Here is a 27,109-nt window from a genome sequence, read left to right as displayed (position 1 = left end):
AAGGGCGTGGCAACCCACTCCAGCATTCTTGCCTGGAGAATCCGTGGACAGAGGAGCCTGGTGGGCTACAGTCCATGGGGTTGCAAACAGTGGGACATGACAACCGAGTAACTAATGCACACGACATTTCTGCAAATGTCTTGACGTTTTTGCCAAAGTCTGGCTTACAAGGAAGACAGCCCAATCCTCCTATCGATGTCTGCATTCCATCTGTGGCCATATGGCGTTTCTATCGAAGAAAAGGCAAGCTCACAGAGACGTGTCGCTGGAAAACGGAGGGCTGTTTGGAGAGCTTTCCTAGACAACTGCAGATTATCTTTGGCAGTATCTCCCCCCCACCTTCAAAGCAACAGGGGTCTTTGCATGATAACCAACTGCAGTGGGGAACTGGACCCATCAACGTGCTCAGGCACTCAGTCGTGTCCGACTCTCTGCCACCCCGTGGGCTGTAGCCCCCCAGGCTCCTCTGTCCGTGGGGATTCCCCAGGCAAGGACACTGGAGTGGGTTGCCATGCCCTCTTCCAGGGGACCTTCCTGATGGAGGGATTGAACCCGCGTCTCCTCAATTGGCAGGTGAAATTTTTAGCCCGAGCGCCACCTGGGAAGCCCTCCGTAGAATTTCATTATTCTGCCCATCTTGGATTGACTGGTACAGAGAAGTCTGCAGAATGAATCACGTGTCCATGGAAATAGCATCGCAGAGGGAAATACAGTGGACCCCGTGCGAGACCACGCAGGGCCACTACCCCACGTTCCACGGACATGTCCTTCCTTCAGCCTGAGAGCTGGTCCCCATAACACTCCTGAGACAGGCAACCTTCCACCCTCCTCCACACTTCAGAGAATCCCGAGGGCCACCAAGCTCTTAGGACAGACTTAGGATTTCCACAAACTGGGTGCAGACGGACAAATCTCAGCAGGCGTGATCCTGAACCCAGAGTGATTTAAGGAATCGTGAGCTCCCGGGACCATTCTAGACAGTCAGGTCCGAGGTGGGAAGTGAGTAGACCCTGGTTGCCCCAACAGCCAAGCCTGAGAGGAAGACTGGGGGTCCCATGACAGCCCTCCCGTCTACCAGCATCCACCCTGGATCGGGGTCTCTTCACCCAACGCCGTTCTCAGCATCACAGACCAGCTTGACTATCCCCTTGGAATCTCCAGGACATCTCGCGTGCCTGCCGTCACCAACCGTAGACCAGAAAAGCATGAATTCCTAAACACGAGGAAGGGATTTCCCTGGTGGTCCAGTGGTGAAGACTCCAGGCTCCCAAAGCAGGGGGCCCTGGGTTCGATGCCTGGTCAGGGAACTATACCCCACATGCTGCAACGAAGAGTCCACACGGGGGGCTTCCCTGGGGGTCTGGTGGGTAAGAATCCCGCCTCGAAAGGCAGGAGACACAGGGTCTCCATCCACAGTCCAGGCAGATCAAATGTGGCAAGGAGCAAGTAAAGGGGTGATGCAGAAAGTACTAAGCCCGTGAGCCCATGCTCTGCAACTCGACAAGCCACCGCGATGAGAAGCCGGGCCCCACTAGTGAGAGCGGCCCGCCTCGACGACAGAGAGCTCGCGGGCAGCCGCCAGGAAGTGAACGCAGCCGAGAGGCCGTCACCGGCCACGACGAAAGCGCTCACACGCCACATCCAAGACCCAGCACGGCCGCATAAATAAACACATACATGAAAACATTAAAATACAAAAAAAAAAAACAACACAGTTACGATAATCCAGTAAAACTGTATTTCTACGTGCCATAAGGAGATTATAATTATTCTCAACATAGGAGGGGAATCTGGAGTTTCATCACGCGATCCCACAGGTCTTTGCCAACATCCTGGGTCATTTTCACATCTGATTCTTTCGCCCCATCGTTTGTTGGGGTTGTTCAAACGCTCAGTCGTATCCGGCTCCTGGCGACCCCACGGACTGCAGCACGCCAGGCTTCCCTGTCCATCACCATCACCCAGAGTTTGGCAGAGCCTCCAAATGGCCACCCGCTCCAGCATTCTTTGCCCGGAGAATCCCATGGACAGAGGAGCCTGGTGGGCTACAGTCCATGGGGTCACAAAGAGTTGGACACGATTGAGCACTCACTCACTCACTCCTGCATTGCAGGCAGATTCTTTACCGTCTGAGCAAACGAGAGAACCCATCTTATCTTTTGTAGCACGTGGCAAAGTACAGAGGGACTCGGAGTAAAACAGTACCCAAAAGAGCTGAGATCGGAGGTTTGCTGAAGAGGCTCGAGAGAACCCGTCTTATCTTTTGTAGCACGTAGCAAAGTACAGAGGGACTCGGAGTAAAACAGTACCCAAAAGAGCTGAGATCGGAGGTTTGCTGAAGAGGCTCGTGACCCCGCTTCTGGTTCGAATGGGGCCGCTTTCAAAGACTCCCAGGCTGTGCCCGAACTCTGCATCAAGGTGACCCAGGAGGGGATGACCGGACTCGCCCTAGAGACACCCAGAAACCGCTGACACCGGGAGCCCAGTTTTCACAGCACAGCTTCCTTCGGCGGAGAGATGCTACCTCCTTAGATAATGAGTTTTAAATGCAAGCACCAGCGGGGAAATGGAAAGTAAGAACAGGAAAGGGACACCTTTCTCTTCTAGGCTCTCGATGAATGGGAGATGAAAAGCTTTTAAGGCATGCAAAACTACTTTTGAAATTGGTCTTATCGTTGTTTGGTCTTATTTGAAATTGGTCTTATTTGTCCTTGTTCAGTCGCTCAGTCATGTCTGACTCTTTGCAACCCCACGGACTGCAGCTCACCAGGCTTCCCTGTCCTTCACTATCTCCTGGAGTTGGCCCATGTCCATTGAGTTGGTGATGCCATCCAACCATCTCATCCCCTGTCGTCCCCTTCTCCTCCCGCCTTCAATCTTTCCCAGTGTCAGGGTCTTTTCCAATGAGTCAGCTCTTGGCATCAGGTGGCCAAAGAATTGGAGTTCCAGCTTAAGCATCAATCCTTCCAGTGAATATTCAGGGTTGATTTCCTAGCAGGGTTTTTTTTTTTCTAGCAGGGTTTTTTTTTTCTGTGTAATAATAGAATCACCAAGAGGGATATATACAGTAGCAGAATGGTTTCTGAAATGTTTCATTTCTCACACACATACACACAAAAGATCTGAAATTTATGTGGCAAAATGCGGATATTTGATAAACCTGCATGTCGGGTCCCCAGCCTTTCTTTATACGCTTCTCTGTATCTTTTGTACCCGTGTGCGCTCAGCTGCTTCAGCCGCCTCCGACTCCTGGCGACCCCATCTTTTGTATGCATGAAGTATTTTATAATAGAATTATTTTAAAGGCACATTGAAATTCAAATCGCTGCTACAAAATGAACAGGCTAATTTGTCCGGATCAAACGCTTGACGTGAATTTACAGGCAGAGCTCGTTTTACTGGGCTTCGAAAACGCTATGATTTCTTGTTTAGAAAAACCTGAAGGCTCGGGGCAACTCTGCATCGAGCAAGGCGTCTATGCATGCTGTGTCTTCGACGGCATTGCTCACTTCCTGTCTCTGGGTCCCATTTTGGTCATGCTCGAAATATCTGAAACTTTTTCATCATGACTCAATTTCTGACGGTGTCTGTGACCCTTGATGTCACGCCTGTGACTCCCTGAAGGCTCAAAGATGGAGAGCCACTTTTCAGCAACAAAGTATTTTGAATGAATGAATGAATGTTGGTTGCTGTGATATGATGGCATGATACACTTGCATGCCTGCATGCTAAGTTGCTTCCATCATGTCCACCTGTCTGCGACCCCGTGGACTGTGGCCCACCAGGCTCCTCTGTCCTTGGGATTCTCCAGGGAAGAACACTGGAGGGGGCGGCCATGGCCTCCTCCAGGGGAGCTTCCTGACCCAGGGATGGAACCCAGGTCTCCTGCGTGGCAGATTCTTTACCACTGACCCACCGGGGAGGCTTCATCATACACTTAATAGACCGCAGTCTACTGCAAACATTACTCTTACAGGCACTGGGAAGCCAAAACATTTGTGTGATTCCATTTAGAGTCAAGGACGGGGAGGCCTGGCGTGCTACAGTCCACGGGGTCGCAAAGAGGCAGACACGACCGAGCGACCGAACAACAACAGTTTATTGCGGAGAGGTCTGGAAACCGAACCCACAGCATTATTACCAAGGTCTGCCTGCAGTCTCTAAGGGTAATTTGAGAAGTCAGACCGAGAAAGACATATATGTCGCTTATACGTGGAAGCTACAACATCATGCAAACGAATGACTCTATGAAAACAGAGAGTGACTCGAAGACATAGAGAGCAGCCGGCTGGCTGCCAAGTGGGAGAAGTGCAGGACTGGGACTGTGAGGCAATCCACGTTAGGATATTTTGCTCCATCTTCCTTTTTTTTTTTTTTTAGTTACTCATGAAATGGAAACGAAACTATAATGTATAGGATGGATAAACAAGGTCCTCCTGGTTTGCACGGGGAACTCTTTTCGCTATCCTGTGATACACCACTATGCAAGAGAATACAAAAAGAATATAAATATATATAACTGAATCACGTTGGTGTACTGCCGAAATTAACACAACACTATAAATCAACTCTACTTCCATAAATGAAATTTTTCCAAAAAAAAGAATAATTTGACGGGCATGTTGCCTCTGTGTAAACTAAAACCCCGTGGAAGCTTTCCGCTTTGCATTGGGTCTAACTGTCTTCTGTTGAGGCATAACCCACCATCGCTTTCGAGAGACTCCACCAACCTCCTGAGTGGGGAACATTTCACTTTCCAATGAGTTTATCAGAATCTGAGTCAGCCGTTCCTAAATCCTCCAGCTTTCCAGCTGAAGAGAAGGTGGTTAAACTTGTTTTGAACAAGAAAAATGAATCCTGTCTGAGGGTGAACGTTGCCTCTGTGAGAATTGCAAGCAGAGGGTGGTGGGTTTGAGCCAAAAGATTATACAGAAGAGGCAAAGAAAGAAAAAAAAAAAAAAAAGAAATGAGGAAATGAACTGCCCTTTAGAAGAATTTCATTTTACTATGGTTTCATTTCACTTTTATAAAGATTTCCGCTTTCAGTTTTTATTAAACCATTCTAACAAACAGTTTATTTTTATGAAACTTCAATTTACTAAAAAAAAAAAAAAAGGCAATAAATCAAGGTCTGTGTGTAAATTCACGGAAGCATTTGTTGTTGTTCAGTCGCTCAGTCGTGTCCGACTCTCAGCGACCCCATGGACCGCAGCACGCCAGGCCTCCCTGTCCTTCAGCAGTCCCATTCTAGGGAACACTAGAGCCTTAGAAGCAGCAGCTCGCCATCAGCTCTAGGGACCCTACCTCCACTGTCTCATCTAACCCTAATCACCACCGCCGCCCCCGACAAAGGTCCTAACACCAACTGGAAGGGTCACAGTTTCCAGCTATGAACATTGATGATGCACACACATGCAATCCATAACACTCTATGCTGCTGGAAAACTAAAGGCAAATACCCTCAATCCCTTTGTGTGTTCCAGAAACCGCTGTGCTTCAGAGAACCTCTATCCCTCCATCACTTACTCCCTGCATCCCTCAGCCAAGATTCAGAGTGCTGGGCCTTAGTTGCTGAGTCGTGTCCATCTCTTTGCGACCGCGTGGATCGCAGCCCGCCAGGCTCCTCTGTCCGTGGGATTCTCCAGGCAAGGATACGGGAGTGGGTTGCCATGCCCTCCTCCAGGGGGTCTTCCCGACCCAGGGATCGAACCCGGGTCTCCCACGCTGCAGGCGGATTGTTTACTCTCTGAGTCACCAGGGAAGCCCATGTGGTCTGGGCATGTTATACTTCTAAAATGCATTTCTGGGCTTCAAGTTTGAGAGACTGCATGAGGGGAGGGAAAAAAAAAATAAATGAAAGCTATTTCTCCCGCAGAGCGCCGCCATTTCCCATAATCGCATCCTGCTTCTCTCCATCTATTTCTACTTGTCTGGAAAACCCCAGCTACGTCCCTACTTTCTTTTCCGTCCCCCCCTCCTACCCCCGCAGGGACCGGCCTCGGCTATTGTGCACTCTTTGTCTGTCTGTTTGATTTTCGGTTTGTTATTTCATCTTGGTCCAGGAAGCGCAGGGCTCCGTGGCTTTTCAAAGAATCCGCAGGGTTCCCCGGACACAGAATTGGCCTCACTGTAGTTTTGTTATTTTCTTCTTTTACTCAGCTGCCCAGGGCTGTGACTGGCAGTGTTTTCACCAAAACACAAATAAAAAGGGCAATTTTCCCAGGGTCTCATTTTTTCCTGTAGAAAAAAAGAGTCCTGGCTCCTTCTACACAGGCGCCCATAAACCAGGTGGAAAGATGGAATTAGGTGACTCATGCCAACACCGAGATTCTGTGGAGCTGCGGGGCTGAAGGCAGTGTGTATTGGAGGCTTAGTAAGCTGTAGAGTGTGTGTGTGTGTGTGTGTGTGTGTGCGTGTGTGTATGTGTCTCTGCTCTTGACAATAACCAAAGCACAAAAGGGAATTGTCAGTTTGCGTGTGTGTGTGTGTGTGTCTTTCTCTGCTCTTAACAATAACTAAGGCACTAAAGTGAATTGTCAGAAGGCAGGATGCCAGCCCAGCGTCACCTGCAAGGCTGGGGTCTGTCATGTAAACAAGATGCTGTGTTGGCTATAAATATGATGGCCACGGAGAAAGGCTTGCACCCCACAACTGCCGATGAGAGCTGTCTAATGTCCACCCTGGTTCTTCTCTGCTAGCTCAGCCGATAAAGAATCCGCCTGCAATGCAGGAGACGTAAGTTCGATCCCTGAGTCGGGAAGATCCCCTGGAGGAGGGCATGGCAAGCCACTCCAGTACCCTTGCCTGGAGAATCCCAGGGACAGAGGAGCTTGGCGGGCTATAGTCCATGGCATTGCAAAGAGCTGGACACGACAGACCCTTTCACTTTAACAACCTATAATGGAAAAGAATATGTGTATATAAATGTATAAATGAATCACTTTGCTGTACAGCTGAAACTAACAACACCGTTAAATCAACTATAGGTTAATAGTAAATAAAAAATCTCTCATATGTCAACCTCCAGCTTTCAATGTACACCCCTCCCCGCCCCTTGCCCCCTGCTAACCGCAGGTTTCTTTTCCATGTCTGTGAGTGAGTTTCTGTTTTGCACACATGGTTATATGTATCACTTTTTTTAAGATGCTGCAAAAAAGGCAATATAAACACCACTAATACTGTATGTAAAACACATCACCAGGGACTGCCCTGGTTGCCTACTGGTTAAGACTCCTCGTCACCAATGCAGGTGACGGGGGTTCGACCTTGGTTGGGGAACTAAGAGCCCACATGCCTTGCAGCCAGACCAAAAAAAACCAAAACACTATGGATAACAACAAGGACCTGCTGTCCAGCACAGGGAACTCTGCTCAATACTCTGTAATAACCTTAAGGTCACCAGGGGGAAGGATGGGGAAGGGATAGTCAGGGAGTTTGGGATGGACATGGACACACTGCTGTGTTTAACATGGAGAACCAGCAAGGACCTGCTGGACAGCACAGGGAACTCTGCTCAATCCTCTGTAATAAGCAAAACGGGAAAAGGATTTGAAAAAGAACAGGTCCATGTATATGTGTAACTGAGTCACTTCAACACACTGTTAATCAACGCTACTCCAAGGTAAAATCAATAATTTAAAAAAATAAAGTAATGCATGGAAGACTATTAGAACAGTACCTGACACCTTGTAAACACTTAATAAATGGAAGTTGCTGATGTTAATTTTCTTTTTGGCAGAATTAGAAATGGGAGAAATTTCAGTAACAAGGCAGAGCTTATTTGAAAAATTTTAAGCAATTATTCAGACATGTTTCAGATTTTCGCACTCATTATTCACTTAGTCAGCAGAGCTCTTACGGAGTCTCTAGTCGTTGGAACTATTCTGACTTCTTGAGGCGAGCTGCCATGTCATCAATTTAATCCCATCAACATAGGATCACTACAATAATATTGCTTTACCTAGTTGAATTTCTTTAATTGTATCTTATAAGTCTTAACTGTATCACATAAACTGACTCTTTCCTACCCCATGGACTGCAGCACGCCAGGCCTCCCTGTCCTTCACTATCTCCCAGAACTTATTCAAACTCACATCCATCGAGTTGGTGATGCCATCCAACCATCTCATCCTCTGTCGCCCTCTTGTCCTCCCGCCTTCAATCTTTCCCAGCATCAGGGTCTTTTCCAATGAATCAGCTCTTCCCATCATGTGGCCAAAGTATTGGAGCTTCAGCTTCAACATCAGTCCTTCCAATGAACACTCAGGACTGATTTCTTTTAGGATGGACGGGTTGGATCTCCTTGCACTTCAAAGGACTCTCAAGAGTCTTCTCCAGCAACACAGTTTGAAAGTATCAAACATTTACAAAGGGAAAAAAAAATATCTGAGCCTGCCGGAATGGCCCTGGAACGGTGCCGACCTCCTTGAAAGACCATCATAAAGAGACCAATGGGATGACGCAGGACTGTGTGGAACTGCACCGTGGAGAACACTTTCCTGGAGCAGGGATTTATTTCCAAGCATAAAGTGAGCAACACAGGAACTGGTGCTAGGGGGCGGGGTGGGGGTGGGCAGTTCGCTAGCCTGTGCTGTTTCTTAGAACAAGCTTTGACGTTCCCCATCCGGCTGTCAAAGGCAATCTCTGATACTACCCCCATCGGTGAGCAGAAGAATATAAAGCAGAATCTTGCAAGACAGAAAAGCGCTCTTGGGCTGAATAAAAACGATGCCGGTCACCTCCACCCCGCGTGTGTCCTGCGTCGCTAACTCATGTCCAAAACTCTGCCATCCCATGGACTGTAGCCCACCAGGCTCCTCTGCCCATGGGATGCTCCAGGCAAGAATACCAGAGTGGGTTGCCATGCCCTCCTCTAGGGGATCTTCCCGACCCAGGGATCGAACCTGTGTCTCCTGCCTCTCTCGCATTGGCAGGTGGATTCTTCACCACTGAGCCAACCTGGGAAGCCCAACCACCTCCAGGCACTTCCTTAAATCAACTTCAGAGAAATCGGCATTGCAAAGCTATATGAATCCGGAGGAATATTTGCAGAATAAAAGCAATTAGACCCATTATGAGGCTAATTAGCTGAGAAAGCACAGCGTGATCCCCTCCAAGCAAGGCAGGCTGGAACCCACAACCGGAAAGTCTGTCTTTCCTCTTGGTTTTGAGATCACAGGTGGACGTCCCTTCGAATCCAGCGGCCCCTAACCCTCCAGGTTTCGTGGATGAGGATTTTTCCATGGACCAGGCTTAAGGGAGATGGTTTGGGGATGACTCAATCAAATGACACTTGTCATAGGCGTTGTTGCGAATATTATTATCTCGACTAAAAAAAAAAAAAACGAACAGTGTGAGTTACCTTTTATTTGGGGGTAAAACAAGAACTGTAGCCCAGGAGACAACACCTCAGGCAGCTCTGAGAGACTGCTCCAGAGGGGGCGTGGGCAGGGTCAGGATATAAGATTTTGGTGAAGGAGGCATTCATGCCATCAAGCACTGACTTTACAAAAGGTTTCCTGCTAGTAACTGAGTAGCTGACGTCACCATGAAGGGATTTAGTGCCTTTCCAGATAAATGGCAACCCACTCCAGTGTTCTCGCCTGGAGAATCCCAGGGACGGGGAAGCCTGCTGGGCTGCCGTCTATGGCCTCGCACCGAGTCGGACACGACTGAAGCGACTTAGCAGCAGCAGATATGACTTTAATGGCAGAAAGCAAAGCGGAACTAAAGAGCCTGTTGATGAAGGTGAAAGAGGAGACTGAAAAAGCTGGTTTAAAATTTATCATTCAAAAAACTAAGATCATGCAATCCGATCCCATCATTGCATGGCAAATAGATGGGAAGACAATGGAATCAGCAACAATGTTTATTTTCTTGGGCTCCAAAATCACTGTGGATGGTGACTGCAGCCATGAAATTAAAGGATGCTTGCTCCTTGGAAGGAAAGCTATGACCAACCTAGACAGCATATTCAAAAGCAGAGACATCAATTTGCCAACAAAGGCCTATACAGTCAAAGCTATGGTTTTTCCAGTAGTCACGGACCATCAAGAAGGCTGAGCACAGAAGAATTGATGCTTCTGAGTTGTGGTGCTGGAGAAGACTCTTGAGAGTCCCTTGGACTGCAAGGAGATCCAACCAGTCCATCCTAAAGGAAATCAGTCCTGGGTGTTTACTGGAAGGACTGATGCTGAAGCTGAAACTCCAGTACTTTGGCCACCTCATGCGAAGAGTTGACTCATTGGAAAAGACTCTGATGCTGGGAGAGATTGAGGGCAGGAGGAGAATGGGACGACAGAGGATGAGCTGGCTGGATGGCATCACGGACTCAATGGACATGAGTTTGAGTGAACTCCGGGAGTTGGTGATGGACAGGGAGGCCTGGCGTGCTGCAGTCCATGGGGTCACAAAGAATCGAACACAACTGAGCCACTGAACAACAACAAGAAATATATGAGACAGATGACCAGCAAGGTCCTCCTATACAGCACAAGGAAGAATATTCAATATTCTGAAATAACCTACAATGTAAAAGAATCTGAGAAAGTATCTATGCATACATATAAGAAGCTACAACCTGAAGCTAACACAACATTGTAAACCAGCTATCCTTCCTTTAAAAAAAAGAAATAAGACGAGATAACAATAAAATCAGATGAAACAGAAGAGAATGAAGATCTCGCAGCGAAACCACAGAGAACTCTGGCAGGCATGAGCGATCAGACCTCCCAGCACGTTCGTCCTGAAATCACCTTTCCAGGTTTCGTGCAGAGCCGGCTGTGATCGATTGGGGTAAGTGAGATGCTGGAGGGGAATTTGAACAGATTAACTGTTCTTGTTTTGGAAAATCATCAAGATACACAGAGGCCGTGCAGGTGGCAGGATGTGGGATGGATGTAGGCAGATTTCTGTGTCCAGGGAAAAACAGGTTGAAAACCCAGCTTTCCAAACCACCGATCAACCAGGCACGAAGACGGGCTGCAGGTAAGGGTACTCAGCCCTTAGCTTTCCCGGGGGCTCAGTGGTGAAGAATCCGCCTGCCGATGCAGGGAATGCAAGTTCGAATCCCTGGGTCGGGAAGACCCCCTGGAGGAGGAAATGGCAACCCACTCCAGAATTCTAGCCTAGAGAATCCGACGGACAGAGGAGCCTGGCGGGCTACAGTCCATGGGGCTGAAAGACTGTCAGATGTGCCTGAGCAACTACACAACCATGATCAACAAGTCATCCTCTGTCTTAACCACTTCGGCCTCCATGTCTGTTCAAGAAAGCTCATCCAAACCATCATTCTCTTTCTTCAGCTTCTCTGTACAAACCTGGCAAAGCTAAGAACCTAAAGAACTCAAAATAAAGTGACCTAAGTGTCCATCCACAGATGAATGGATAGGGAAGGCATGGTGCATATGTACAAGGGAATATTACTCAGCCATCAGAAAGAGCCACATAATGGCATTTGCAGTAACATAGATGGACCTGGATATTATCATACTGAGAGAAGGAAGTCAGAGAAAGACAAATGTCATATAATATTACTTAAATGTCGGTTTTTAAAATATTACACAAATGAACCTATTTACAAAAAAAAAGAAGCATAGTCACAGACTTAGAAAACAAACTTAAGGTTACCAAAGGGGAAAATGGGAAGGCATAAATTAGGAGGTTGGGTTAAAATACAGAAACTACAATATATAAAACAGATCATCAACAAAGACCTCCTGTATAGCACCAGTTAACTCTACTCAATATTCCGTGATAGAATTAACACTGAAAAAAAAAAAAAATTCTGTAATACCCTAAATGGGAAAAGAATTTGAAAAAGAATAGATATATACATTCAGATTCATACATTCAGTATAACTGAATCACTCTGCTATATACCTGAAAATCACACAATATTGTGAATCAGCTGTGGAAGTGAAAGCTGCTCAGTCGTGTGTGACTCCTTGGGACCCCATGGACACAACACTGGAGTGGGGAGCCTTTCCCTTCTCCAGGGCATCTTCCCAACCCAGGGATCGAACTCAGGTCTCCTGCATTTCAGGCAGATTCTTTACCAGCTGAGCCACCAGGGAAGCCCAACAATACTGGAGTGGGTAGCCTTTCCCTTCTCCAGGGGATCTTCCCGACCCACGGATCGAACCCAGGTCTCCTGCATTGCAGGCGGAGTCTTTACCAGCTGAGCTACAAGTGAATCGGCTATACTGTTAATATAAAATACAAATGTTCAAAAAACATGTTAGAATAAAAATATAAACAGAATAATCACTGCATCTATTTACAAATAGATATCTACAAGTACCATGTATAGATACAATTTAAATACCTATTTATACTTAATAGATACCTATTTGCCTTGAATAGATATTATTATCTATAGATAGATACAAGTAAAAAGAGAAATATATAGATACATACACACGGAAACTCACAGATACACACACACAGACACACTTTCATTAAATTGAATTTTCAATTTTCGCCCTGATAACATTCTAAAACAAAAATGTCTTCAACCGTAATGAAAATTAAGTCTGTTATTTTACAAAAACATCATCAGAATATGTGAGCTCACTGCCGAAGGCAGAAGGAGGGGAAGGCAGGGAGAGAATTATCTGTAAATCTGAAAAAACAGTTCTCCGTCACTGGCGGAGGCAGAGGAGCCGTGTTGCCCCGCGTACCTGGTGACAGACACAGGCTGTGTCTCCATCAAGTTTATATCAGTGCCCAGAATCAACGGCATACGGAATTTGGGAAGGTGCAATCCTTTGGCCACCTGACGTCGAGAGCTGACTCATGGGCCCTGATGCTGGGAAAGATTGAGGGTGGAAGGAGAAGGGGACGACAGAGGATGAGATGGCTGGATGGCATCACGGACTTGATGGACGTGAGTTTGAGCAAGCTCCTGGAGTTGGTGATGGACAGGGAGGCCTGGCGGGCTGCAGTCCACGGGGTCGCAAAGAGTCGGACACGACTGAGCAACTGAACTGAACTATAGCTGATTCACGTTGCTGAATGGCAGAAACCATGACAGTATTGTAAAGCAATTATCCTCCCATAAACACGTGTTTTAAATAAAATAAATAAAAGCCACAGAAATAGCAGGCGAAGACTGGATGTGAAGGATCTGGGGAGTAATAAGTGAAAGCAAAACCCGCATCAATGTCGTTCCCACCACGGCACTTCCCATTCTGCGGGTGTGAGGGGTGAGTCACAGAGCATCTCTGCGGTACCCAAGACAAAGCCCAGGTCTGCAGGTCCCCATGGCCGGAGGGATGCAGGCAGACGTGCAGGGTGACAGGACCTCTGTCAAGTTCCCGCCTGACGGGTGCACGACTCGGTTAAGCGTCTGATTGCCGTAAACCTGGAGTTGGTTGCAGGCGGGTGACGCCTGCCCAGCGCCGTGAACGAGCCAGTCTTCTCTTTATTTTCAAGGTTTTACTTCGTACTGGAGTATAGCCTGGGCCGGGAAGCCTGGCGTGCTGCAGTCCATGGGGTCGCAAAGAGTCGGACACGACTAAGCGACTGAACTGAATAGGTGATGAACAGCGTTGTGATGCTTTGAGGAGGACAGCCGGGGACTCAGCCGCCCATACACGTGGACCCCTTCTCCCGCAAACTCCCCTCCCGTCCAGGCTGCCACGTGACACGGAGCAGAGTTCCCTGTGCTGTCCAGCAGCTCCTTGTTGGTTCTCCATGTTAAATACAGCATTGTGTCCATGTCCATCCCAGACTCCCTGACTATCCCTTCCCCCATCCTTTCCCCTGGTGACCATAAGGTTATTACAGAGTATTGAGCAGAGTTCCCTGTGCTGGACAGCAGGTCCTTGCTGGTTCTCCATGTTAAATACAGCAGTGTGTCCATGTCCATCCCAAACTCCCTGACCATCCCTGCCCCCATCCTTCCCCTTGACACCCATAAGATCCTTCTCTAAGTCTGTGACTCTGGTTCTGTTTTGTAAGTAAGTTCATTTGGGCAAGTCAGTCTGATGCGGAAGCATAACCCCGTTTCTGTACGGCCACACTGCCTTCAAAGCATTGCCTTCAAAGGCGAAATGTGGCCCAGAGGATGTAGAAAAAGGTTGTCCATGGGCCCTCCCGGGCTCATTGGGCCGAATTAAAACATTCAAGGGGCTTCCCTGGTGCCTCAGCGGTTGCGCGTCCACCTGCCAATGCAGGAGACGCTGGGTCAATGCCCCATCCGGGAAGATCCCACAGGAAGCAGGGCAACTAAGGCCGTGTACCACAAGAAGTGAGTCTGTGCTCTTCAGCCCGGGAGCCACAACTCCTGACACCCTCAACAGGCAGTGAGAAGCCGTGCGCCACGGCTACAGAGGAGCCCTGTTCGCCCACAGCTAGGGAGCAGCCCATGCAACGGTGAAGACCCAGCACAGCAGACAGTAAAATAAATATACAATAAAAAAGTATATATTGCTGCACTCGCCCTCTGCAACGGTCCACACTCTGTGCAGCGCACTTCGCTCTGCATCTGAGTAAATTTACTTTTTACAGATCACTTTGTCTCTCCCTGAATTCTTTCTGTGATGAGACATCAAGAACCTGAGCTGCATTAGCTCCTGAAAGCAGGTAACCGGGGGTTTGGGCTGGGTTTGAGTTCCAACCACGTGGGCTCAAGTCCCAGTCTGCGGTAAACGGATTCACTTTGATGTCTCTCTGGAAAAAAAAACAAACACTTAAGTTTCCTTAACGTAGGTCTCTTCATTAACCTAGTATTGAGTGTGAAAAAATTTGGAGCCCCACAAAATAAAGTCTGACACTGTTTCCACTGTTTCCCCATCTATTTGCCATGAAGTGATGGGACCAGATGCCATCATCTTAGTTTCTGAATGTTGAGCTTTAAGCCAACGTTTTCACTCTTCTCTTTCACTTTCATCAAGAGGCTTTTTAGTTCCTCTTCACTTTCTGCCATAAGGGTGGTGTCATCTGCATATCTTAGGTTATTGATATTTCTCCCGGCAATCTTGATTCCAGCTTGTGCTTCCTCCAGCCCAGCGTTTCTCATGATGTGCTCTGCATAGCTAGGAGGCTTTAAAAAAATTTTTTTTTTAATTCAGAAACACAACCTCTAAGCCCTGGAGAACTGTTCTCAAGTTCCATCAGCCATGGTCTCTGCCTGGCTGAGCACGGCCACTGAATACAGGCAGGTGTAGGGTCTGCGGGCTGGAGGGTGGGGTCAGCCATGGAGGGAGAGTAGGAAGGACACCGGTGGATGGGACCGGCTTCCTGAGACTCCCAGGACAGCGGGACAGCAGAGAAGAGTCTCCAATGACACGGGAGACAATTCAGGAGGGCAAGACGTCTCCTTTGAAAAGCTGACCTCACGATTTCTCCCGAGAATGCGTCAGTCGTTAGCTCTGCCCGTACCACGGCACCAATAACCCTGAATCAAGCCATCATTGAAGTGGTGCTCGCCCTAGGATGCACGCAAGCAAAGTCGCTCAGTAGCGTCCGACTCTTTGCAACCTCTTGGACGGTAGCCCTCCAGGCTGCTCTGTGTGTGGATTTTCCAGGAGAGAAGAATGCTGTGAGTTTATATTCCCTCCTCCAGGGGATCTTTCCGACCCAGGGATGGAACCTGTGTCTCCTGCATTGGCAGGGAAGTCCTTGCCACCGAGCCTCCTAAGAAGATGGGATTCCCTGGTGGCTCAGTTGGTAAAGAGTCTGCCTGCAACGTGGCAGACCCGCGTTCGATCCCTGGGTGGGGAAGACCCCCTGCAAAAGGGAATGGCAATCCACTCCAGTATTCTTGCCTGGAAAATCCCATGCACGGAGGAGCCTGGTGGGGGCTACAGTCCATGGGGTCGCAAAGAGTCACACACGACTGAGCGACTTCACTTTCTTTCTTTTCTCCTAAGAAGCCCACGTGTACTAGAAACGTGACTCAGTGATGTGGACAAAGTTTCTTTCCCTGTAGAACAGTTTCCACGCGGCTGGGAAGGGACGCCAGACAGGACGTATTTTCTAATCAGAATTCATGTTGTTCAGATTTGGACAAAATAGGACTCGGAAAAGAATAAAAAGAGAAGAGCGACCATGCCTCCCTGAATTTGTCTCTGCAAGCTTCAGATGGTTCTTTACCGAACAGACCAAAGAAGAAATTGATTCTTTTTTTCTGCCTTACATTTCCTGGGAGGAAATGTCCTGTCTCAGTAACCATGTATCCACATGAAGAAGTTATCTGGGGTGCAATTGATTTCATCGAGAAAGGGCTTTCAAGAGAAGCTTTTTATATCCTGCAAATTCCAGCCTTGAGATGGACGGAGGGATACGGTTACAAGTGCAGCTGTAAAATAAGAAAATTGAGAAGTAAAGGAGGGGTTTCTTCTTTTATATTATCCTGAAAGGCGTATTTTAATCAACACACACCATATCCAACGGCCACAGTTGACTAGAAATAAGTCTGATAAATGCTTTATGCAAAAGCAAGGCTGAAATGCCACGAAGGTGAGAGGAGATCAAATTTCTCAGCAGCAAGCTCCTCATCCAGGGACAAAGGTTTCAACGAACAGAAGACGAACATGAATTAATTCATTCTGGGGGGTATCGGAGGAAAAGCTGGTTCTCGCAGTTGAACAAAAGTTGCAAAATTTCAGCTCAGGAGAGAAGACGGGAAAATTAAGGAAGTGCTGTGTGCAAGGTCAAACAGACAGCTGCAATCAGCTCCTGCTGATGTCGCTTCTGACAATTAAATTAAGCATGTCACCACACAGGACACCGTGAATCCACTGAATTAATGAGTCTCTGGCATAACGCAGTGGAAAAAGCAAATTGTGGAGGACAGACACAAATCAGATCGAATCAGCAGCTAGCCCGGCATCCCCGGGGAGCCCATTCATGTCTCTGGGCATCACCTCCAGAATTAACTGATTTTACGTGATGATAAGTGCGGTGGACAAGAGAGCCGTAATGATCATCATTTATATCAGCATCACCATGTCATCATTACCGCTATTCCCACCGCCACCAGGAGCAGCAACAGCACCATCCCCATTGCCATCCCCATCATGCCCATCATGCCCATCATCTCCATCATCCCCATCACTTTCGCTCTGTCATGAGCACCATCATCCTCAGTCCACGGGGTCAGAAAGAGTCAGACACGACTGAGCACCTAAAACTTTCATTTTCCTTACCCTCTTAGATTAGGCAAGCACTTCTGTTTCTCATTCGAATGTTCTTTTTTTTGACAATCTTATGGAAAAAGAATGGGCTTTCCTAAAACTTGATACCTCATATTGTTAAAGGCTACGTGGTTACGGAAATTAAATGAAATCCAAGAAAAAGGTAAAGATTGTAAATTCGGTGAAAGTGAAAATGAAGTGTCTCAGTCGTGTCTGACTCTTTGTGACCCCACAGAATGTAGCCTGCAAGGCTCCTCTGTCCATGGGATTCTCCAGGCAAGAATACTGGAATAGGGTACCATGCCCTCGTCCAGGGCATCTTCCCCACCATCAAACCCATGTCTCTTTTACCACTAGAGCTCCCACGCTCCTCTGCTGCTGCTGCTGCTAAATCACGTCAGTCGTGTCTGATTCTGTGCGACCCCACAGATGGCAGCCTACCAGGCTCCCCATCCCTAGGATTCTCCAGGCAAGAACACTGGAGTGGGTTGCCATTTCCTTCTCCAATGCATGAAAGTGAAAAGTGAAGTCGCTCAGTCGTGTCCGACTCCCCATGACCCCATCATGGACTGCAGCCTACCAGGCTCCTCCACCTATGGGATTCTCCAGGCTCCTCTAGTGATGCCCTAACAGTGGAAATCCTACAGGACTTGTCCTCTGGGTCTGGCTTATTTCATTCATCATCATGACTTCGAGCTTCACCCACGCAGAAGCAGGTGTCAGAATTCCCTTCCTCGTTATGGCTGATTCCCTTGTACGCATGGACCCACGTTTCATTTACTGTCTCATCCATGGATGATATTTTTTGAAGGGACCCACCACCACCACCATGTAACCCATAAAGCGTCTCTCTGAATTTAGCAGTGTTAGTCGCTCAGCTCTTGGCAACCCCATGGACTGTAGCCCGTCAGGCTCCTCTGTCCGTGGGGTTCTCCAGGTAACAATACTGGAGCAGTTTGCCACTTCCTTCCCTGGAACTTAGGATCCACTCAAATGCATCAGCCTCCCGCACACACCCAGAATTTGCTGAGCGCCAAAGAATTGATGATTGTGAACTATGGTTCTGGAGAAGACTCTTGAGAGTCCCTTGGACTGACAGGAGATCAAACCAGTCTATCCTAAAGGAGATCAGTCCTGAATATTCGTTGGGAGGACTGATGCTGAAGCTGAAACTCCAGTATTTGGCCACCTGATGCAAAGAGCTGACTCATTGCAAAAGACCCTGATGCTGGGAAAGATTGAAGGTGGGAGGAGAAGGGGGTGACAGAGGATGAGATGGTTGGATGGCATCACTGACTCGATGCATATCAATTTGAACAAGTTCTGGGAGATGGTGATGGACAAGGAGGCCTGGCGTGCTGCAGTCCATGGGGCTGCAAAGAGCCAGACACGATTAGAGACTGAACAACCCCTAAAGGCATCTTAACATAATCTCGAGCTCCATTTTACGAGCAGGTGATCGTGCAATTTGCTCCAAACGGGAGACATCTTTCTGTAGGGAGGGTTTCCAAGGACAAGTCCAGCCCAGAAAACCCATGACGGGCATCATTTAGATATGGCTTGCCATCCCAGGCTGCCACGTGGACTCCTTCGGAAGGTCTCCAACGTGGATGCCTTTAAAGGCACATCAATCAAGCACTCGAAATGAGAACCCTCCGAGGGCACGTCAGGGCAGGCGTCTGACAGGCACGCGCCCGCGCCTAGGACACGGATCAGGCTGATGGCCAAGGCAGCGATGCACCAACCCTGGAAACCCCACGCCCCGCCCTCCCTGTCCACGCCCCGGCTTATCCGCAGGCACGGAGCGGAGGGCTGATGCCAATATGAGGCTGGGACAACGGGAGAGCTGAATCCTCTCCCGAGTGTAAGCCAGCGAGTCCTAGAAGGCAGATTGCAGGCGAGGAGGGCGGTTCAGGACACGCACAGGTGGGCGGCCCGTTGCCCAGACACAGAGACCAGCCCACAGGGAGCTCCAAGACGGAGGTGTGGCAACGCCTGCCTCTGAGCACGTGGCATCCTTGCCGGACCCCTTCCGGCCGGCTGGCTTCACCCAGAGGGCGAACCATGGCCCAGAAGAATCGCTCCATGTGGAACACACAGCTGGAGGGGGTCCACTCGGAACCAGATTCCTGGAGACCTTTTCCGGGGACCTGCATTCAATCCCTTTGGACTCCTCCTCCTGCCTTTCAGAAGCTGTCTTTGGGCTTCTGAGCTCTCAATGTTGCTTAGTCACTAAGTCGCGTCTGATTCTTTGCAACCCCATGGACTGTGGCCCACCGGGCTCCTCTGTCCATGGGATTCTCCAAGGCCAGAATACTGGAGCGGGTTGCCATTTCCCTTCTCCAGGGGATCTTCCCGACCCAGGGATCGAACCTGCGTCTCCTGCATTGCAGGCGGGCATCATTAGCACCGCCTAGAAAGCCCACACACCACTATATAGAGAAGAGATACACAGCAAGGACCTATTACATAGCACAGGGAATTCTACTCAGTATTCTCTCAGAAACCAACATGGGGCAAGAACCTGAAAAGAAATACATGTATATGAATCACTGAGTTGCTGGGTTGTATCGCTGAAACTAACTTGATAATCTTTAATTCTAAAACATTTTAAAAAAAAGAATATGAGGAAAGGTGTGAAATTGATCAGGAAGACCCTCTTGATGGTGAAACATGTAGAACAGTGACGCAAAGCAAGACACGACTTCTTCCTTTTCAAATCAAAGGACAGGAGACTTCCCTGGTGGTCCAGCAGCTAAGAGTCCGAACTCCCCAAGCTGGGGGCCCGGGTTCCATCCCTGGTCGGGGAACTAGAATCCCACACGCTGCAAGAAAAGCTCCCGCACGCTTCAGCGAGGGTCCAAGATTCCGTGGGCCCCAACTAAGATCCGCAGGGACAAACAAGAAATATTAAAAAAACAAAACAAAGCACAGAAACTGGGATTTGCGACCAGGGAATTCCACCATGGCTTGTGTGAGTCACCAGTGAAATGCGCAAAAGCAACGCTGACCTTCCTGGGTCTCCATTGAAGACTATGTCACTCATCTATTTCCATTTGAGTCCCTCTGAATAATAGCAAACCATTTTCCTGTTTGTTTTCTAGCGCTAGGGGTTTTATTGGTATTTTAGGGGTGGCTCTGGTTTTTTTTCCCTTGGTAAATTGGCACAACTGTTTGCTCCGAATGAGAGAGCTTTTCTCAGCATGTAATTACTCAAAACCAGTATCTATTTCCACTTGGGTTCATTTGAACATTGTTAAGTCATTTTCCTGTTTGTTTTGTGGAGTTGGGTTTTTTTCATTGGTATTGTGGGGTGGCCTGGGCTTGTTTTTTTTGTTTTTTTTGTTTTTGGTAAATTAGCATGACTATTTGGAGAAGGGAATGGCACCCCACTCCAGTACTCTTGCCTGGAAAATCCCATGAGCGGAGGAGCCTGGTAGGCTGCAGTCCATGAGGTCGCTAAAAGTCGGACACAACTGAGCGACTTCACTTTCACTTTTCACTTTCATGCATTGGAGACAGAAATGGCAACCCACTCCAGTGTTGCTGCCTGGAGAATCCCAGGGACGGGGGAGCCTGGTGGGCTGCCATCTATGGGGTCACACAGAGTCGGACACGACTGAAACAACTTAGCAGCAGCATAACTATTTGTTCCAAATAAGAGAGGTTTTATTAGCATGTAATTACTGAAGACCAATATCCATTTAGGCTTCCCTCATAGCTCAGTTGGTAAAGAATCTGCCTGCAATGCAGGAGACCCTGGTTCAATTCCTGGGTCAAGAAGGTCCCCTGGAGAAGGGATAGGGTACCCACTCCAGGATTGTTGGGCTTCCCTGGTGGCTCAGCTGGTAAAGAATCCTCCTGCAATGCGGGAGACCTGGCTTCAATCCCTGGGTTGAGAAGATGCCCTGGAGAAGGGAGAGGCTACCCACTCCAGTATTCTGGCCTGGAGAATCCCATACAGAGCATGGGGTCGCAAAGAGTCGGACACAACTGACCGACTTTCACTTTGGTACCTACTTCCGTTTGGATTCCTTTGAACACTCTTAGTGGCATTTTGCTGTTTGCTTATCTCATGTTGGGGGTTTATTGGTATTTTGTGGTGGCATGGGTTTGTCTTTTTTCTTTTTTCTGGTAAGCTGTTGTTGTTCAGCCACTCAGTCATGTCCGACTCTCTGCGACACCATGGACTGCAGCACTCCAGGCCTCCCTGTCCATCACCAACTCCCGGAGTTCACTCAAACTCACGTCCATCGAGTCGGTGATGCCATCCAGCCATCTCATCCTCTGTCGCCCCCTTCTCCTCCCACCTTCAATCTCTCCCGGCATCAGGGTCTTTTCAAATGCGGGGGACAGAGGTTCAATCCCTCATCTGGGATGATCCCACGTGCCGTGGGAGACAACTAAGCCCGGGAACCACAACTTCTAGAGCCTGTGCTCCAAAACAACAGAAGGCAGCGCAGAAGAAGCCAGAACTCGGCAACTAGAGAGGAGCCTCGACCCGCCACAACCAGAGAAAAACCCGGAGCAGCAGCAAAGACCCAGCACGGCCAAAAAACATGAATAAATAAATAACATTATTAAAAAAAAAACAAGAAGCGGAAGGAGGCAGATGCAGCTGCCGGTAGGCACATCCAAAGAGTCCTGAGTGGACACGGGCCTCGGAGGACCCTGGGGATGGACAAGGAATGAAAACATGGCCCCATCTCACCAGGAACACTCTCCCTCATGGGGGGTACCGTGCTTGCTGCCGCCTTGCACCGGCCAAGGAGGACCAGAGGCCCTCAGAGAGACGCTCCAGAGCAGAGACATGGCCCCCTCCCCGAAGCTGCTTCCATCAGCCCCACCAGGAACCCAGAGCAAAGCAGAAGCGCCATCTGTCCGGGGGAGGCCAGTCAGGTACCTTGGTCGTTGAGCGTGTCCTCTTTTATCCTGCTCACAGCCTCCTGGGCTTTGCTGTCGTTATTTCCGGCTAGAAGGGAAAGAAAGACACACGACTCAGAGGAAGAAAACCGCTCCACGTGAAACAGTGTTTTCTCGAGACGGTGAACAGCAAAGCCTACCAAGTGTCTGCTTCCATTTCTGCTGCTGGGACTCGGCCAACAGCTCAAAGCAACTGTGCCTGATTCAGTGTATCCGCTGAAGATACACTTTATCCAGCCTGCATTGGCCAAAAGCATGCTTGTCTGGGGGGCTTCCCTGGTGGCTCAAAGAATCCGCCTGCAATGCAGGAGCTAAGATGCCCCAGAGAAGGGTGAGGCAACCCACTCCAGTGTCCTTGCCTGGAGAATCCAATGGACAGAGGAGCTGGGCGGGCTACGGTCCATGGTGTTGCAGAGAATCGGACACGACTGAGCGACTGAGCACACACATACACACACACACCCGTATGCATTTCTGGGGCATCCTACTTTTCATTGATTCCACACACGCGTGTCAGCTTCTGGCATGAGAACCATGGTGAGGCCAAGAAGACTATGGGCCTCAAACTGTCCCAGGCCATGTCCCACAGGACACAGAACTTTCAAAGCCCTTGTGGTCCAGGGAACCCCTCCACTCATGGGTGGCTGGAGCTGTGAAAAGCATCATGAGGGAATGCGTGCAGCCCAGTGGCAAGGACTCCACACGTTCGCTGCCTGCGTTCAATCCCTGCTGGGGGGAATCTAAGATCCCGCAAGCCACTGTGCGGCCAACCAGAAAAATACACAAAACAGATCAAAGGAAAGGGTTAGTCGCTCCGTCGTGTCCGACTCTCTGCGACCCCGTGGACTGTAGCCCCGCCAGGCTTCCCTGTCCTTCAGCATCTCCCAGAGTGTTGGGACCAGGCGTGAGGACCTCCACCCATGGCAAAGGGCATGAGGAAGGAGGCTCGACATACTCAAAGGCGGGATCGAGCCTCAGGAGTCCCCCTGGAAATTCTCGAGCATCCACCCCCAAAACCAGAGTCTGCCTGCTTTACTACTTTGTGCTCTCACCTACACCTCTGACTTTACGGGGGGCTGTCCCCCACCACCTCTTTCAAAGAAGGAGTTAACTTAGAGCTCCAGTTAATAAAAACTCCTGGGCGTGACAAGAGTGTTTTAACCTACAAACTCCTCTGAAGGTTCTCTAGCCTGCCTGACAGGCTTGTCCGGCCACATGTGATTGCTCGCAGCCTCCCAACCGTGAGAGGCACGAGATGCTTTAAACCTTCTATAAACAGGTTCCTTAGAAAAGTTAGAAAGCATTAGTATAAGTATAGTGGGCTGATTAGAAATTGTATTGGTGAAGGGTTTTTCATTTGTTGAGCCAATGTTTGTTGCTAAGTCTCCACATCCCCTGCCCTTACACACATTAATGAATATATAGAAGAAATAAGTATTAACCTTTGATATTAATCACGTTAGACCTTAGGCTAAGTAAATTCTTTCCTTAATTAAAACCCACTACACCCTCACCCTATAGGAATGTAACTTTATCTGGTAGCTTCGGAAGGTGGAGTCTTTTTTAAGAATAATCACCCCTGGAGAAATAAGTGTCCTGGTTGACTGACCGCTGTCAGAAGGAGAAGTTCATAAATTGTCAGCAGGCCCCCTGGCCAGAAGATGATGTAACACCCTTAAGACCTCTGTATACATTTGTATGGAGCACCTGACTTTGATAAAAGTCAGGACTGCTGACCCCACGTGACTTTTGCATAACATCTCAGTGTATAAAAGTAGACCATGGAAAATAAAGAATTGGGATCAGTTCCTCGAAAGACTGGTCTCCCCATGTCGCTCTCTCTCTCAAACTCTGGCTGAGTCTCCATCTGGAGCGCGGAACCCGCCATGCTTACTAATTATGCCTGGGCTTCTAAGATCCGACCGGGGAGGCTTCAGTGTCTCCTCTCCTTCGGGAGAACGGAAGGATGCCTGCGGCCTACGTAAGTGGTGCAAACTTCTTGTCTTGAAGTTTTATTGGTTTCCCACGTAAACCAAGCTACTCAGCCTCTTTTCTCCACTGAATCTTCCTACTGAGCTATCCTCATTCTATTACTCTTTACATCTCTAATTAATATCTAATTGAAGCTATTGTATCCTGATCCTCGCCAATGCCGTCCCCGCTTTGAACTCTCAGGATCAGCCGGGGCTGGACCCCGGCACCAGAGTTTCTGCAAATTCCCGTCCCTTGGGTCGGTGATGCCATCCAACCATCTCATCCTCTGTCACCCCCTTCTCTTCCTGCCCTCAATCTTTCCCAGCATCAGGGTGGTGAACTCAGGGAAAACAGAAATAGTTTTAGCTCCAGCTGGAGACAGAGAAGTGAACAGTGGCAGAGGACACCTTTGGGGGAGGTGAACAAAAAGGGATTTAGAGACCACCGCCACCCCTGGAGAAGTTCAAAGCCGTGGACATCAAGATGACGCAGCTGCAAAAGGGATTTGCACCTCAGCCGCCTTAAAGAAATCATGGTTGTGTGGTTATGACCGGTTTGCTCAGAGATTCTTCCTGCAAGCGGGAGCCAGGGGCACGAGGGGAAAGAACGCATGTCTTCCATCTCTAAACACTGGACACATCAAAGACCACCACCTCTGAGAAAGAGAATTCATGGCTGAGTGGGGGATGTGGGCATGCATGAGCTTGCTTCTGAAATCGGTGAGATTTTTTTTAAGTGTATTTATTTTAAATGAAACAAAGATGAATATTTTTAACAATAAAAGAGACAACGTAAGGAAGACAGACATCATAAACCATTTAGACACCTTAACAGCAAAGAAACCAAGACACATAAAGCAAAAATCAGAAGTAATGGACAGCAAAGGAAAAAATAAATCATCATAGTGAGACGTGCTATTAAAATGTCATCTGCTGCCAGGCTGCCTGGCAGGGTCAGGCCACATTGGCATTGAGAGCTGGTATAGCAAAGGTTCCAGTGAAGGAAGAAAGAAGCCCCGAGTTCCTAAAAAACACACAGGGGGTCCTGAGAAACCTGGGGTGGGGAGGGGGCAGGCAGTGGACCCGCAGCGCAGACTAGACACAGGGAAACGCACGTGCCCCCGGCAACGGAGAGCTCACTCAGAGATCAGGCAGCCACGGCAGGCAGCGTATGCCAGTGCCTGTATGTGCAAGCTAAAAAAAACACAAATGATACAAAGGAACTTAATTACAAAAGAGACACGGACTGGAAGATGTAGAAAACAAACTCACTGTTACCAAAAAGGAACGGGGTGGGGAGAGAGAAATTAGCAGCCTGGAATCGGTATGTATTAACTGTGATATATAAAAGAGATAACCAGCAAGGACCTGCTGTCCAGCACAGGGAACTCTGCTCAATACTCTGTAACAACCTTATGGTTCCCAGGGGGAAGGATGGGGGAGTGATAGTCAGGACGTCTGGGATGGACATGGACACACTGCTGTGTATAACATGGAGAACCAGCAAGGACCTGCTGGACAGCACCGGGAACTCTGCTCAGTGTCAGGTGGCAGCCTGGCTGGAGGGGAGTTTGGGGGAGAACGTGTCTACGTATATGTACGGCTGAGCCCCTTTGCTGTCCACCTGAGACCATCCCAGCACTGTTAATCCGCTGTACCCCAATAAAAAATATTTTTGGTGTTTAAAAAAAAAAGTGTAAAAAAAAAAATTAAAACACGATACAAATGAACTTATTTGCAAAACAGAAATAGACTCAGACATAGAGAACAAACTTACGGTTAGCAAAGGGGAACGCTCAGGAGGGGTAAATTAGGAGTTTGTGACAAACATAGAGACACGACTATATTTAAAGCAGATACACAGCAAGGACCTACTGCCCGGCACAGGGAACTAAATGCAATACCTTGCAATAGCTTATCCTGGGAGAAGAGTCTGATAAAAGAATATGCAAATGCACAAATACAACTCTATGACTGCTGTACAGCTGAATCTAAGACGACACTGTGTATCAGCTATGTATGTGTATGTATTAACGTGCTTCAGTCGTGCCTGACTCTCTGCGACCCCATGGACTGTAGCCCTCCAGGCTCCTCTGTCCATGGGATTCTCCAGGCAAGAATACTGGACTGGGTTGCCACGCCCTTCTCCATGGGATCTTCCCGAGCCAGGGATCGAACGCGGGTCTCCTGCATTGCAGGCGGGTTCTCTACGGTCTGAGCCACCAGGGAAGCCCATGCCTGACCTTAGACAGTTGCTAATGTTGCGTCTACATCTACTGGGGATCCACTGGCATATCCGAAAACACTCCCCTAAAGGAAGCAGGTCACAGACACGGTGGGTCTGCCTTGCCGTCAAGCTCTGTTCCGTCGCGGTTAAGTTTTTGTATAAAACAAAGCAAGGGTTCAATGGCACCAAGTCATGGGGGAAGGGCAAACTCCCACGTTCAGATTTGCTCTGGGAAGGATGAACCCTGCTCACCAGATTGTAAAGGTCTGCAGGAAGGAAGGAAAGTACCACTTGTTAGGAACGGAGGAGCCTGGTAGGCTGCAGTCCATGGGGTCGCTAAGAGTTGGACACGACTGAGCAACTTCACTTTCTCTTTTCAGTTTCATGCACTGGAGAAGGAAATGGCAACCCACTCCAGTGTTCTTGCCTGGAGAATCCCAGGGACGGGGGATCCTGGTGGGCTGCCATCTATGGGGTCGCACAGAGTCGGACGCGACTGAAGCGACTTAGCAGCAGCAGCAGCAGCAGGAAGGAAGGAGAGTACCACTTGTTAGGAAAAAAAAAAAGATATTGACCCAAATTAGGGCCAGTGAACAATGGTTTAGCCCAAAGCTAAACCTGGTTCATCTCCTGCTGTAAAAAAAAATAAGTTTTATTGGAACATACGCCCTGCTCATCGCTAGTTAGTCCTAAAGGAGATCAGTCCTGAATGGTCATGGAAGGACTGATGCTGAAGCTGAAACTCCAATACTTTGGCCACCTGGTGCGAAGAACTGACTCATTTGAAAAGACCCCGATGCTGGGAAAGGTTGAAGGCAGGAGGAGAAGGGGACGACAGAGGATGA

At 48.6% G+C, this 27,109-nt stretch overlaps 1 protein-coding gene across 4 annotated transcripts in view; it reads right to left on the bottom strand.

Annotated features, from left to right (window-relative positions):
• The window catches only part of DHRSX (dehydrogenase/reductase X-linked), a 149,024-nt gene that overhangs the window by 80,472 nt on the left and 41,443 nt on the right, over positions 1-27,109 (bottom strand). For all 4 annotated transcript variants that reach the window (XM_055563114.1, XM_055563115.1, XM_055563113.1 and 1 more), the window contains exon 3: positions 22,045-22,113. In XM_055563114.1, the coding sequence (XP_055419089.1) occupies positions 22,045-22,113 (69 nt within the window). The remainder of the gene's footprint in view (positions 1-22,044; positions 22,114-27,109) is intronic.

The sequence above is a fragment of the Bubalus kerabau genome, chromosome X, assembly GCF_029407905.1.
Source record: "Bubalus kerabau isolate K-KA32 ecotype Philippines breed swamp buffalo chromosome X, PCC_UOA_SB_1v2, whole genome shotgun sequence".
Classification (NCBI taxonomy): domain Eukaryota; kingdom Metazoa; phylum Chordata; class Mammalia; order Artiodactyla; family Bovidae; genus Bubalus; species Bubalus kerabau.
This window is presented reverse-complemented; position numbering and strand designations above follow the sequence as displayed.